At 42.3% G+C, this 14,839-nt stretch overlaps 1 protein-coding gene across 1 annotated transcript in view; it reads right to left on the bottom strand.

Annotated features, from left to right (window-relative positions):
• The window catches only part of slc9a1a (solute carrier family 9 member A1a), a 109,861-nt gene that overhangs the window by 57,701 nt on the left and 37,321 nt on the right, over nt 1-14,839 (bottom strand). The window contains exons 2-4 of the mRNA XM_084336880.1: nt 9,447-9,910; nt 7,410-7,660; nt 4,057-4,274 (exon numbers count right to left, since the gene is read on the bottom strand). Of these exons, the coding sequence (XP_084193006.1) occupies nt 4,057-4,274; nt 7,410-7,660; nt 9,447-9,910 (933 nt within the window). The remainder of the gene's footprint in view (nt 1-4,056; nt 4,275-7,409; nt 7,661-9,446; nt 9,911-14,839) is intronic.

The following is a 14,839-nucleotide window of genomic DNA, read 5'->3' as shown; positions in this document are numbered from 1 at the left end:
ATAGTGATGTACTGTAATTGATGATGTGACTGATGTTGATATTGATGTAATGTATTGATGTTGATGATGATGTAATGTATGTATTGATGTAATGTAATGTATTGAATACTGTTGTACATTTGTGCGTGCCGGACCCCAGGAAGAATAGCTTTTGCCTAGTGCAAAAGCTAATGGGGATCCTAAATAAACATAAACATAAACGTGACGCAAGTCGAACATTTGCCCAGGCTTCTTGCCAATCAAAATTTATTTCCAGGTCTGGTATATCCCTCCTCCAGACTGAGTCTAGGTGGAGGATTTCATACGAGGACGTTAGTAATTGATGATAAAAATCTGATACAACACCTCTCGATGTCTCTCTTTCATAGAAGAATTTGTGGTATCTGTAGTGTTCAATTGGTATCCTTAATGGGACACCATGAGCCTTCAAACATAACAATAACTGTGCGTAAAAATAATATGTGGAACTGGTGAGATAACATTTTTTGTGTATTTCCTCATAACTACAAAAACCCTGTTTGTTGAAAACATCTCCTAATGTGTGTATGCCCTGCTTTTCCCATCTAGGGAATCTTATAGGTCGTTTTCCAATCAGGAGTGCATTGTTATTGAATAAGGGAGTATGATTATGCCATTTATGTGGGTTAGAATTTTTTTTTTGTGTTTAACGCCATATCCGGATCGCATGAGTAATAATGGGGCCAAATTCCAGTTCGCATTGCTTAATTGATAATTTGGTGTATACTATGTCCTGCAGTCTATGTGGTGCTACTATATTTACTTCTAAATTTCTCCAGGATACTGATGCTTGGGGATCAAACCAGGTTGTCAGTGGTCTTAAAGTGTATGCCTTAAAATAGTGGAAAAAATCTGGAAATGCCATACCTCCGTGAATGAATGAATGAATGAAAACTTTATTTAACAGATTGCAGAATGGGTACAATACAGTATGGCTCAATACACACAATTGTTAAGGGGATGCAGACCTGAGAAAGACGTTTGTCTTGTTTCCATCAGGGTCCCCCATTTTCAATTCATATAGACATTTATGACATACACAACATACATGACATTTATAGCATAGGGACATATAGGTATTTAGTACTGATACATTTGTGACATATTCAAATATACAGTACTGTTACCCCTAGATCCTGACAGAGTATATACATATGATGGGGAGGGAACTGTACATTAGGAGGGGGTGGGAGAGAAATATACATATGGCGGGGAGGGAATATATACATGCGGTGGGGAGGAGACTGTCTATTAGGAGGTGGTGGGGGTTTTGGGCATTTACGGTGGCCAGTTTCGAATTGCAGCCTCCCGTAGGTGCTCTTTAAGAGCGGTTTTGAATGTGGGTAGGGATTCACATTCCTTTACAGGTTTGGGTAGGGCGTTCCACATTGATGTGGCATAATTGCGAAACGTGTTTAGTCCCTTGTTTGAGCCGAATCTGGGTTTAACATGATTTGTTGAGCTTCCTCTGGTGTAGTGGTTGTGGTATTCACTGACCTTTGGGAAGTATTTTGACATGTACATGGGTACCTTAGTCGTATAGTGTATCTTGTAGACCAGGCCCATTGCAAGTTGCTGTACTCTGTCGTCTACTCTAAGCCATCCTAGGTTGTCAAAGTGGGCAGGGGTGAGGTGGGTTCTGGGGTTCAGGTCAAGTAGTAGTCTGACCAGTTTGTTTTGTGATGTTTGTAATTTTGTTTTAAGCGCCTTTGAGGTGCTTTGGTACCATGAGGTGCACGCATAGTCGTAGTACCCTTGAATGAGTGCTCCTGCCAGAGTCTTCAGGGTATTCTTGTTTACCAGAGAGGAGATCCGGTACAAGAATCTAGTTCGTTGGTTGACTTTTTTTATTACATTGGATGCCATTTTGTCACAGGAAAGATTTGCCTCTAGGATGGAACCCAGGTATGTCGTGTGTGTCATATGATGAATTGAAAATGGAGGACCCTGATGGAAACAAGACGAAAGTCTTTCTCAGGTCTGCATCCTCTTAACAATTGTATGTATTGAGCTGTACTGTACCCATTCTGCAATCTGTTAATAAACTTTTCAATCAATTCAATCAATCAATCAATCAATCAATCAATTTCAATCAATCGATAATTTCATCTTTCCTTGTGACAATATTGTCACCCACTGTAACTGAGAAGCCGTCGGTCTTGCTGAGTTTGTTATTTGAACCGAAGAGAATGGACTCTGTTTTGCCCATGTGTAATGATAGTTTGTTATCAGCGAGCCATATGCAGATTTTGCCTAGTTCCGAGCTAAGGGTTTTTTTCAATCTGCAACTTGTTCTTGTCAGAGACCAGCAGGGCTGAGTCGTCCGCAAACAGGAACAAGTTGCAGTCACAGGCTGACGACATGTAATTTGCATAAATTAGGAAGAGTAGCGGTCCTAGTATGCTTCCTTGTGGAACACCACAGCTCACCGTGAGGGGGGGGGGATATAGTACCGTTTACCTCTACCATCTCTTCTCTCCCCTCCAGGTAGGATTGCATCCAGCTCACTGATAAGCTATCAAAACCAATTGCTTTTAGCTTGTCAATCAGAATGGAGTGATTGACAGTGTCGAAGGCCTTTTGTAGGTCCAGCATGACCATGCCGGCTTTGTTTCTCTGTGCGGTGGATCTTTTTGTTTTTATATGTGGTGGTTTGTTATTCCAAATAAATGTGTATGCGGAAGAGTGTAATTTTTTCCAGTAACCATCTGGAGGGGGTAACGGTAGTATTGAGCTGATGAAGTTGATTCTAGGTAAGACATCCATCTTAACTATTGAAACCCGTGCCTGTACAGAGTTTTTAAGTTTTGACCACCTGTCAAAGTCGTATTTGATTTTATTTTGGATTTCTATGTAATTGTGCTTCACCGTTTGGCTTATGGTAGGGAATACTTCAACTCCCAAACATCTAAAGTGTTTAACCATTGGTATTTCTTCTGGAAGGAGTATATTTTTTGCAGGGGCGTTAAGTGGAAAGAAAGCCGACTTTGGCCAATTTATCTTAAATCCCGATAGATCGCCAAAGTCATCAATCAACTTGAGAAGATGAGGCATTGCGGTGTTAGGGTTTTGCATGAACAGTATTACGTCGTCCGCATATAAACTAATTTTGTGTTGTGTGCCCTTGATTACGATTGGTTCTATGAATTGGGATTGTCTTATATATTGTGCTAAAGGCTCTAATGATAAATCGAATAGTCCGGGACTAAGAGGGCAACCCTGTCTAGAAGAGCGTGATACCGGAAAGATTTCGGAGATACCTGTTGTAATCATGGCCGATGGGTCTTTGTATAATACTTTAATCATATCAATGAATCCTTTTCCTAACCCCATCCTTTCTAATACTGCCCATAGATACGACCATTCCAACCTATCAAAAGCTTTCATCGCATCCAGGGACAGCATCGCCTTAGGTGTGGTGTCGTCCTTGCTGGCATCTAGTACGTGTAGTAATCGTCTTATGTTATCCGTGATCAAGCGGCCTCTTATGAAGCCAGTCTGATCCGGATGAACCAAAGACGTCATATGCTTTTGAAGTCTGATGGCTTATATATTTTTTTTTTTACATATTTGTTTCACATGTACGGTATGTGTAAGATTATAACTGTTTGTTGGTTTCCTTAAACATATACTTGAATGAACAAAATTAAGTTTAAAAACAAATTCACAAATATATTTTTTTCTTTTTTTCCCCCTTTACGAGTAATACACGATCACGAGTATAGCATGCGATCAATCGATCTGGATTTGTCTTAAAAATGCCCATCCCTAGTTGGAGGTAGTCTGTAGGGGAGGTAGTGTGGAGGGGAGGCAGTGTGGAGGGGAGGTGGGTGGGAGGTAGTGGGTTTGTGACATGAGATGATGAAGAACAAAGAGGGGGCAGGGTAAAGAGGGGACAGGGTATAGAGGGGGCAGGGTATAGGGATAAGATAAGAATGAGGGAGGATGGAACCGGTGGAAGAAAGGATGACCAGGGATGATTTTGGGCGACATGGAAACCTGGTGGATGAGGAGCATAATGAATGGAGTTTGACTCACCCAAGACGCGCGCCACCAGAGCCAGGATGATGGTGACTGTGACGAAGGTCCAGTGCCACTCGTGGGGCCCGGCCACCGTGGCCACGCCCAGGAAGATGAAGATGAGCGTCTCGCTGACGCTGCTCCACATCTTCAGGAAGTACTTGATGGTGGTGTGGGACTTGTGTGATATGTTGGCCTCCACGTAGGGTCTCATCACCACCCCACATGCTATCAGCCTGCAGAGGAGGACGAGACACTGTAACTACACGTATTCCCTTTCATCGTTAGGAGAGAACATGTCTATTCTGTCCAGTGCTATGCTGTTCCAACTTCAATACAATGTGTATATATATATTGATTATTCATTTCGTTTCCAGGCCGGGTTCAGGTCATCAAAACCAAAGCGGTTCTCCTGTATCCAAAGTGTCGGCAACAGTGATGTCAGGGCTTCGCAAATGTACCAGGACTCCGGTTACTTGTCTTGAGTTCCATAATGAACATGGAAACAAAACAAAACCAGGATGGACCCAGTTTAGTGACCACTTCTCTGTTCCATCGTGTCACACCGTGTTCCCCACGGCACAGTGGAGCGTAAAAAAGACCGTCTGGCTTACATAAGCCACTACAGCAGCTGCCAATCATACCGGCCAATTCAGCCCTACGCTGCAAGATTCCTTCAGCCTTTTTATGCAGAAGTGATAAAGGGAAGGGAGATGTGATGAAAGGATGTGACATTGGTTAAGTCATTCCTTTTTGTTTTCTTTTTTCTTTTTAAAAACAACTGTGGGCATGAAAGGCACAATATGGGAAACACGCTTACCGTCTTCTCCAGAGTCAGACAAGAAGATAGATACCCGTTTCCTCTCTGTGCACTCAGTAGAAAGCTATCTGGCTGCAAGCTAGTCCAGCACAGCACAAATTAATAGAAGTGGATACAGACCATTACCTTAGTTTAAAAACCCTAGTTTCTGGCCAACAGCTAGGCTAGTGGTTTACTCCAAATCCTCCATTTATGATTGTGCGGCATGACAAGGCAGCAGCCGCCACCAGCCAGCCAGCCAGCCAGCCTGGGAACAGACGGTCCTCCCAGCTGTGCTCTAGGGCTGTCAACGAATATTCTATATTCAAATTTATAATAAAAGTGTAAAAAAAAAAAAAAAACATGCATTCGATTTAAAAATTGATATTCGAAGTGTGAATTGGGTTTTTATTATTATAATTCTTTTATCCAATACACTAATAACAACAATAAACAGGAGCTCACAGGACATAGTAACAACAACAAAAACTGAAATAAGGAACAATAAATAAAATTACTAAAAATGTAAATAAGAAATTAAAAAAATATGTGCAACAATAGATATTCAAATATCATCATACATTTTTTTTATTTAGAAGGAATATTCTAATGTAATTTTTGGCCAATTTTTACAGCCCTACTGTGCTCCCCACGGCCCTGAGACACCAGGGAGACTCCATACATCAGCACCACGACTCCACGCGCACTCCCATCACTCACAGACCCCCTTAAAAACAGGAGCGGCAGGGAAGAGCAGAAGAGAATGAAATGTGTCGGAGGAGCTCTGGTAGCCTGGTAACGGGTGCCTCAGAGCATGTCAGCAAAGCCATAAATCCAGACGCTGTGCTGAGTGTACCCAGTCGTTCCTCAGACGCCTGGTTATACAGAGCTCAGGTAACCCGTCAGGGAGTTCATGTGACTTACTGCCATAGGAGAATAGCTGGGATAGGCTCCCGTTGGCAAGGCTGCAGCACACGGTATATTTATATAACCAGCTAAAAGGCATAAGGAACACAAGATACAAGACGGACATTGCGCTCATAGCCGGGATATTTCATATCGCCGGGGTGGCGGTCTTTTCTTTACACATATATATATAGAAGCCTGTGAGGTTCCAAAGGTCCCAGAGTACAATGTGTACATTGTGTACAGCAGTGTGACCGGTGAGTCTGTTCATGGATGGACCAGCATAGGGCTGAGCCCAAACGTTCAAAGGTACGGACCTTCGTTCGTTACGTTGGCACTCGAATCTTAATTAATGGGTTCGAACTGCCGCTTTTTTTCTTTATTAAGAAAAATAAATAAGAAATATTTATTTATTTTACCAAAAAAATATATCTCAGAATGTGATATATATATCAGAATATCACAGTACTATGTTGCGTTTACAATAATTTGAAAGTCACGCACGAACACACAGACACAACAGGGGACAGGGTCACCGTCCGTCATACATTATCAGGAAATGAATCAATCATGCAAAGAAAAAGAGAGAGAGAGAGACTCACACTCACTTGTCTTATTTCATAATACAACGTTTCCGAATGAATGTTTGGATTAAACCAAGTGTATGCAGTGATGCTGAAATTTCCCAGTGGAACACAACTTATTTAACGTTACACAGGTATGTTATGCAGTGGCACGTTAAGCTATGCACGTTAAGCTTGCTAAATTGAGATAGCAGGAGCCATCGGCCAACAAAGATGTTGTTTCAACAAATGGATTCACAAAATGGATTACCAACCAAACGTTATTGAAGACTCCTGTGACCAGTAAGTAGGTCCTACTAATTTTAATAACCATTTTTGACTGCAGCAATATGTGCATATGTTCTACGTTATATGCATAAATGTGCCTCGAATGAAGACTCGACAGTACTGAACCAGAAAGATTATTTAGGAGCACATTTTTTGCTGGATTAAAAACAAAGGTTTGAACGTCCGTTCGAGAAAAAAAACTGACAAAGTTCGAATCCCAAAAACAGACTTTGGGGACAGCTCTAAACCAGCAGCACACCCTCACTTCTGCCTGTCACACGTCACATGGGAAGTTAACTGTGGAACAGGGTAGAGTCACACTAGGAGCAAAGCAGCATTCAAGTGAGCGAGTGAGTGTGTTCCTGAGTTGAACCAGCCTGTAACCTATGCGTGTTTGTCTTGTGTAAACGTGTCTATACCCGCTCTCTCTCTCTCCTCAGAAAAGCAAATATAGAGAAGACACCAGATGAGTCTGATGTGTACTTAACCAGCCAGTGTGTGTGTGTGTGTGTGTGTGTGTGTAAATGTGTCTGTGTGGGGGTGATATGGAAGATGGAAGAAATCAATATTACGATAATCATAAGGACTTTTTCTCATTGAACTGTGTGGTCATGTAAACCAAAACTCAAAATTACATTCCCTCAAATATGTACAAATGTGGATATTTCAGATCAAATGTCAACATTTTAGATCAAGTCGGACAACAGAATTGAGTATCACAATATCTCAATATGATGATTCCATGATTGCCGGACAGGTGCAACATCAGGTGCCACTAAGCCCTCAGCCTGACTCCCAGTACACCCAGTACTCACGCCATGATGCCAGACAGGTGGAACATCTCGGCCGACAGGTAGGCCATGTAGCTGTAGACGAAGACGAAGAGCGGCTCGATGACACGTGTGTGCGAGGTGAAGCGCGAGGTGAAGGCGGCCAGGATGCCATAGATGGCGCCCACCAGGATGCCGCCCAGCGACACCACCAGGAAGCACACGAGCCCCATGATGCAGTCCAACACTGTTACCGTGGCCTGACCCGAGAACTCCTCGAACAGGTGGTACAACACCTGTAAGGAGGGGAGGTAAGACGTGGGGAGGTGGTGGTGGTAGGGAGGGGAGGTGAGATGGGATGAGGAGAGAATGCATGAAAACTTTATTTAACAGATTGCAGAATCCAATACACACAATTGTTAAGGGGATGCAGACCAGAGAAAGACGTTTGTCTTGTTTACATCAGGGTCCCCCATTTTCAATTCATAGTGACATTTATGACATACACAACATATATGACATCATGACATTTATGGCATAGGGACATACATGACATACAGGTATATAGTACTGTTACATTTGTGACATATACGATATGCAAATATACAGTACTGTTACCCATAGATCCTGACAGAGTAAATACATATGATGGGGAGGAGACTGTAGTGTACATTAGGAGGGGGTGGGTGGGTGGGAGAGAAATATACATACGGTGGGGAGAGAATATATACATACGGTGGGGAGGAGACTACATTAGGAGGGGGTGGGTGGGTAGGAGAGAAATATACATACGGTGGGGAGAGAATATATACATACGGTGGGGAGGAGACTGTCTATTAGGAGGGGGTGGGGGTGGGGGGGTTTGGACATTTACGGTGGCCAGTTTCGAATTGCAGCCTCCCGTAGGTGCTCTTTAAGAGCAGTTTTGAATGTGGGTAGGGATTCACATTCCTTTACAGCTTTGGGTAGGGCGTTCCACATTGTTGTGGCATAATTGCGAAACGTGTTTGAGCCGAATCTGGGTTTAACATGATTTGTTGAGCTCCCTCTGGTGTTGTGGTCGTGGTATTCACTGACCTATGGGAAGTATTTTGACATGTACATGGGTACCTTAGTCGTATAGTGTATCTTGTAGACCAGGCCCATTGCAAGTTGCTGTACTCTGTCGTCTACTCTAAGCCATCCTAGGTAGAGAAGGTGGTGTGGAGGGGAGGTTGGTGGAAGATAGGTGGGATGGGGAGGAGGTTGTGTGGAGGTGAGAGGTAGCAGGGAGGGGAGGTGAGAAATAGTGGGGATGGGTGGTAGATAGGTGTGGAGGGAAGGGGGTGGTGTGGAGGGGAGGTGAGATGAGATGAGGAGGTGGTGGGGAAGTGAGTGGGTGGGTAGTGGGTTTGGGACATAAGATGATGAAGAAGAGGAAGAAGAGGATGAAGAGGGGGGCAGGGTATAAGGATAAGGAAGCGGTAGAAGGATGGAACCGGTGGAAGAAAGGATGATTTTGGGTGACATGGAAAGACAAATACAAAATAATAACAATAATAATTTTCCAATGCATTGTGCTTTGTGTGTGTTGTTGACAAAGAGTACCAACACCATGGTGTAGATTTGATGTAGATTTTGAGGAGCAAACACCAAGGACACAGACAGCAGCTGTCAGAGCCGGTCATAAATCCAGAACCACAGGTCTACCACCAGGCTTTAATTAGCACAGAACCTGGCATGACGTAGGGTAAACTTTGTACTGCTCAATACTGACAGCACAATATTTCAAAGGCTCTGGCTCTATGGGGAAAGATAGCGCTCGTTATTGTTGGATATTCTCTGGGCTTCTCCTAAACTGTCCTGGAGGGACTAGGTAATTGGATACTGCGCTGCAGCTCATAAGATTGCTCACTTCTCCCTCATGCCATTATGCTGCAGAGCACCAGGTGGGTGAGAGAGGAAACTCCAATCTCCTGGTCAAGCTCAGGCGAGCGCCGCTACAGTAATGGATGGGCTTCGCATAGACAAATGTATTCATGGAGATGAAGCCATTAGCGAGCGTTTTCCCCACAGCTTCCGCCGTTAGTTACCATCACTCACCACGGTGACAGCGTCGTTAAGCAGCGACTCTCCGAACACCAGGATGTGCAGCAGCTCGTTGATGTGGATCTCCTCGAACACGGCCAGCACTGCCACGGGGTCCACGGCCGACACGATGGAGCCGAACAGCAGGCAGGGCAGCAGCTCCACCTGGCTCAGGTTGGTGCCCCGGATCTGGCACACGGCGTACAGGAGGCCCCCGATGAAGAAGGTGTTCCACAGGGTGCCCACCACGGCGAACATCAGGATGGTGCCCAGGTTCTCCATGAAGGGCCGGATGGGCAGGAAGTAGCCGGCGTCCAGGATGATGGGCGGCAGCAGGCAGAGGAAGAACAGCTTGGAGTCCAGCACCGGGGGGACATCCTCCCCAGCCAGCTTGATGAGACCCCCCACCAGCAGACCCACCACGATCAGCAGGCAGCTCTCCGGGACGATGTTGGACAGGCGTGGGATCAGGTGGAACCCTGGGGGACAGGAACCGAGAGACGGGAGAGAGTGGGAAGGGATGGGAGGAGAGGAGAGGGTCGGATGGAGAGAAGGAGGGAACATTTAAGTTGTCTGTGTGTGTTAAAGCAGTCTTCAACTTAGGGCTGGGCGATATAACGATAAATATCGCGATATATTTTAATAATCGATATCGAATATCGAAATTAAAAAAAAATAGTTTTTATTTTTTTTTTACCTGCAACAGGGCAGTTTTAAAACCAGAGACAGTGGACAGACTTGTCTTTCTTGCCTGCAACTTAAAGTAATGGCTTTGCTTGTCCAAATGACAATACTGACCAAATTCAGATTTCTTTTATTTTGTTTGCTTTCTAATTTAAAATACATTTTGAAACCGTCTGTACACAGTAGGCTATGTGTGCTAGCAGAACTAGACTCCAGTCACGAGTCACAGTGCACATGTGCGGTGGTTTGTCCACCAAAAAAGCGCCAAAAGATCGAAAATAAACTAGCAGAGCCAGAACTGTTCAACTCCTCTGGAGCCACAGCCAGCAGAGAAGCCGGTTTACTTTAGCTTTTAAACCAGCTGCAGCCTGAGAACTGGAGTGTGAGGGGATGTAACACTAAAGATGGCGGCAATGACAAAGAATTGCTGCAAAATAAACATACATCTGCTGTGTAAAAAAAAAAAAAAAAAAAAAAAAAAAAAAATTATACTTATAACAATTCGATAATTATCGATATCGAGAAATAATATAAAATTATCATATAGTTATCGCGATATGATTTTTTTCCATATCGCCCAGCCCTACTTCAACTAAATAAATCCTTATTCGGCTAATAGTCAGGATTTTGTTGACTAATTGAATAGTCCTTTTAATTGACAAATCTCTGAAGCCGTGTTTGTGTCCAATGAATGCAATCAACAAAGACCACTTTATATTATATTTTATTCATTGTTGGTAATGATTTTCTAGGAAATAACTAATTCAGCACAACAACAAACAACTGATGGACTGAAACAAGTCAATGAAGACACTCAACCTAATGATACGATTAGTTTACTAACTCACTAAAAGAGGGCAGAGAGAGAGAGAGAGAGAGAGAGATAGAGATAGAGATAGAAATAGAGATAGAGATAGAGGGAGAGGGAGAGGGAGAGGGAGAGGGAGAGGGAGAGGGAGAGGGATAGAGATAGAGATAGAGATAGAGATAGAGAGAGAGAGAGAGAAAGTAGCGATGGACCGATACAGAATTTCTCCGATACTAAAATCCAATACCAAAAAACACATCTAACATGTCAGAAATCAAAGCAAATAGACTTGATTTGCAGCATTTTTCACACGTTAACTCTCTCTAATGGAGAAGAGTCTGATATCTAGGGCTGCTCGATTATGGCAACAGCCATAATCACAATTATTAGTCAATATTGAGATCAAGATTATTTAACACAATTTCTCATCGACTTTGGAAACATCATGCATGTATTGAAGATGTGTCTTTCCGTGAACTTAAATATTCAACTGAAAACCAAAACATTACATGCTGCTCAATGGCATGACCTGGTTCAAAACATGACCTGGTTCAAAAACATGACCTGGCAAAAAAATCGATGATCTTGTTTTCATAATCTTTGGATACCAAAATCGTAATTCAAGATAACATTTTATTAATTGCCCAGCCGTAATCATATCACAATAGTTTTTGTCCAATGACCCCAAAATGACAGTCCAAGTCTGTACTGTTAAGGATCGGTGCTCTGTGTCGGCCAATACCTAAAGCCCAGGGCCCTGTTCCTCGTACCTGGCTAACTGAGTTAGCCGGATCATTTTCAGGATAGCTTGACTTAAGCCAGACCTTTCCGTTCCCTGATGTCGGATTTTCTAAATCACTATGGCAACATATCAGAAAGTTTGAACCTGGTCAAGGGCAGGGTTAAGTTCAGTTAGCTGGATAACCTGGCCACGCCCTCGCAAAGAAATGCAGCTCGCTTGCTGAAATATTTCTCACAGTCTAGATCCCATTATACCATTCTGAATTATGTTTTTGTGCTTAGTTTTTCTAGAGGGGGCTTTTGAAATGTAAAATAATATACCTAAAATGATGACAATAAATCATATTCAGCCTATGCGCTCGCGCGTCGCGACACACTGGTTATTTTAATAATGCGGAGCATTGCAAATGTGAATCATGCAAGGATATTTTTAATGAATGAAACCTATCGGGCGTTTGGCTCCGATTAGTTTCATATTCTCCGCTGTGGATGTATTTGCTTAACGGAGCGCCCGGATTGTGTTTCATTTAAGCATAAATTGAAGCGTCTTTATGCGTGGACTGTGGATATTAATTACGAGGAATCTGAATCTGTGGATTGTTGAATTGCATCACTGTCACTCACACGTTATTGTGATATTGTAACTGGGATTAAAATGTCTGATGAGATGCGCTGTTTGACAGATTTGAGAAATTGAATGAGCCTTTGACGTTTGAATGAATTAATTTGAGAAAATGCATTTATCTGTTCAATCACTTTTATCTGATGATTAACATGACTGGTGTCACTCAGGGCTGTACACTGCGACGAGATTATTGCAAATTGCCCCTTAATTTGGCCCGTGCGAGTGGAAAATAATATTTGGGGGCAACCTTGCGAGTAGTGATTTCAACCCTTCATTCGCATTTCACTCCTAAATTAATCCATACAAATTGGATAAAAAAATAGTAAAACATTAGCCTACAACCAGGGCTGTACAGTGTGACATTATGTCGCGGTGCTATGAAAGAATCGTCGGCAAATGAACTTACTGCGATAGCCTGTGTGGAAAAAAATTGTTGCGTGTGAAGTGAATCTGGGCCACGCAACTTGGTAGTTGTAGTCTATCGTGCGATTAAATACCATGTCCCCGTATGCGTAGAGTCCATACATCCAACACCAAATCCCATAATTCCTAGCGAACCATCGAAACTGAATGTGGGCTATGCATCGCCAAATAAGAACTTCCTTTCAATAAGTTTAAGCCGCTAATTTTGCTCTGCAAGAACAACGGAGCGAATATCAGTCCATCTTATGACAACCACGTCCGATGTGGAGAGATGATAAGAGACCATAGCTGATTAAATTAAGTCGGATCTGGCAGTGATGATTACACTTCTAACGTTCAGCCATGTATTAGGTGAGTAGCCCACTATTAGGACATTTTTCAATACTTAAATACTGTCTACTTAAATTTCCCTCCAGGGATCAATAAAATAATAAAGTATCAACCTATCTATCTAATAATGAGACAATATGCAAATAAGATAATACTAATAATTGTCACGGTTCCGCGTATGAAAGTGGCTTGCAACTTACTGCTGGTAAAATCACTGTTTATTTCTCGTTTTGCATAGTATTACATTCCACTTCTATAAACAATCAAAGTCCTACCGTAAGAGCCTCATACGGGTCAATTAAAGCTTTTTGATTTTTATAGTCTTTCCTTCGAGCTAAGTTGAACTGAACATTTCACTGTCAAAAGCGCAAATGTAAACAAGGTTGCGTCGCAACACGGTTTTCAAAATAAAGGTCACATATACACATACCGTAGTAGGCCTCTCAATTCTTATAAAAAAAATTCCCGGATATACATAAACATTAATTGGCATAGATCTCTATAAAAGGCCCAACACATTGATCACTTTAGGCACACCCTGAAACCAGTAACATCACAAATATGAAGCGGGTAATTACCCATACAAATTATAAACCTTTCATGGGGTTATTTACAATAATAATAATTCATTTTATTTATAAAGCACTTTTCATTGTGAAACAAAGGTATGCAGAGTTTCTTGTCCTCCTGATTAATGCAATGGTGTGTGTGTTGTGGTGATCTCATTCAAGGAGCACTACAAGCGCACGCACACACACAGTTTGTTGTTTTTGTTCTATTAGTGATTTACACACTCTCAGTTGGTTCATTATAAAAGATACAAACCTGAAAACAAACGCACTTAAATGTTAAATAAAATGACCACAGTAATGAGGCAGGAACATCATATTTCTTTGCACTATAATGGTAAAATTGTTATTAAAAAATGTGCCCCTAAAAAATATTCTTTGCCCCTAAATTTCTCATTTAGGGGCAAGTGTGCCCCTAGTGAAAAAGCTTAGCGTACAGCCCTATCACTGGTATGAACCAAAGGTTAATCAATTCAATGCATGTATGGATGATGTCCGAAACAGATTAAAACCCGATAATAGTGAAACTGTATAGCCTCCAAGCCTCTCTGACACATTATTTCGGGGGTCGCGCCTTGAACACTTTGGGAACCATGTATTTATATATAAAGTACATGATACCTAAGCCGAGCGCATACAGTACAGATATCCTCAAGTATCTATTATTTCGTATCAATTAGATACTCTTTGGGCTTGTTTGTATCTACTTATTCTGAAAGAGTTGAACTAATTATTTTCGCTAGCAAGATCTCATTAGATTATTCATTCCATTAAGCCTACTGCCAGCAGGCACATTTAAAGAAATATAATCTGATTGATTGGGGTAATGAGGGACTTAAAATTAGCCTATAGATATGCATTTAACTCGTCGGCGAGGCTATTAATTGAGCCGTACTGTATTGTACCCATTCTGCAATCTGTTAATAAAGTTTTAAATCAATCAATCAATCAATGCCGTTAGAAAATCAGGATTTCTGCTATCGACACCTGCTGTCTTTTCAGGTGAGGCGGCCGCACGCAATTATCCTGAGTATCAAGTCTGGTTTGAATTAACAAGACTGAATCAGCGTTCGAGGAACAGGGAAAGCCTGGATTCAAACATCGGGTTAATTTAATCTGGATAATGGGACTTTTGATCGACTTAGTTGAACCAGGTACGGGGAATAGGGCCCAGGTATCAGTATCTGGACTGTAAAGAAAGGAGGTTTCGGCCTATATGCCAGAGTGA

This window comes from Notolepis coatsorum (assembly GCF_963971535.1).
Source record: "Notolepis coatsorum genome assembly, chromosome: 19".
Lineage (NCBI taxonomy): Eukaryota > Metazoa > Chordata > Actinopteri > Aulopiformes > Paralepididae > Notolepis > Notolepis coatsorum.
Note: the sequence above shows the minus strand (reverse complement) of the source record. Positions and strands in the feature narration are given on the sequence as shown.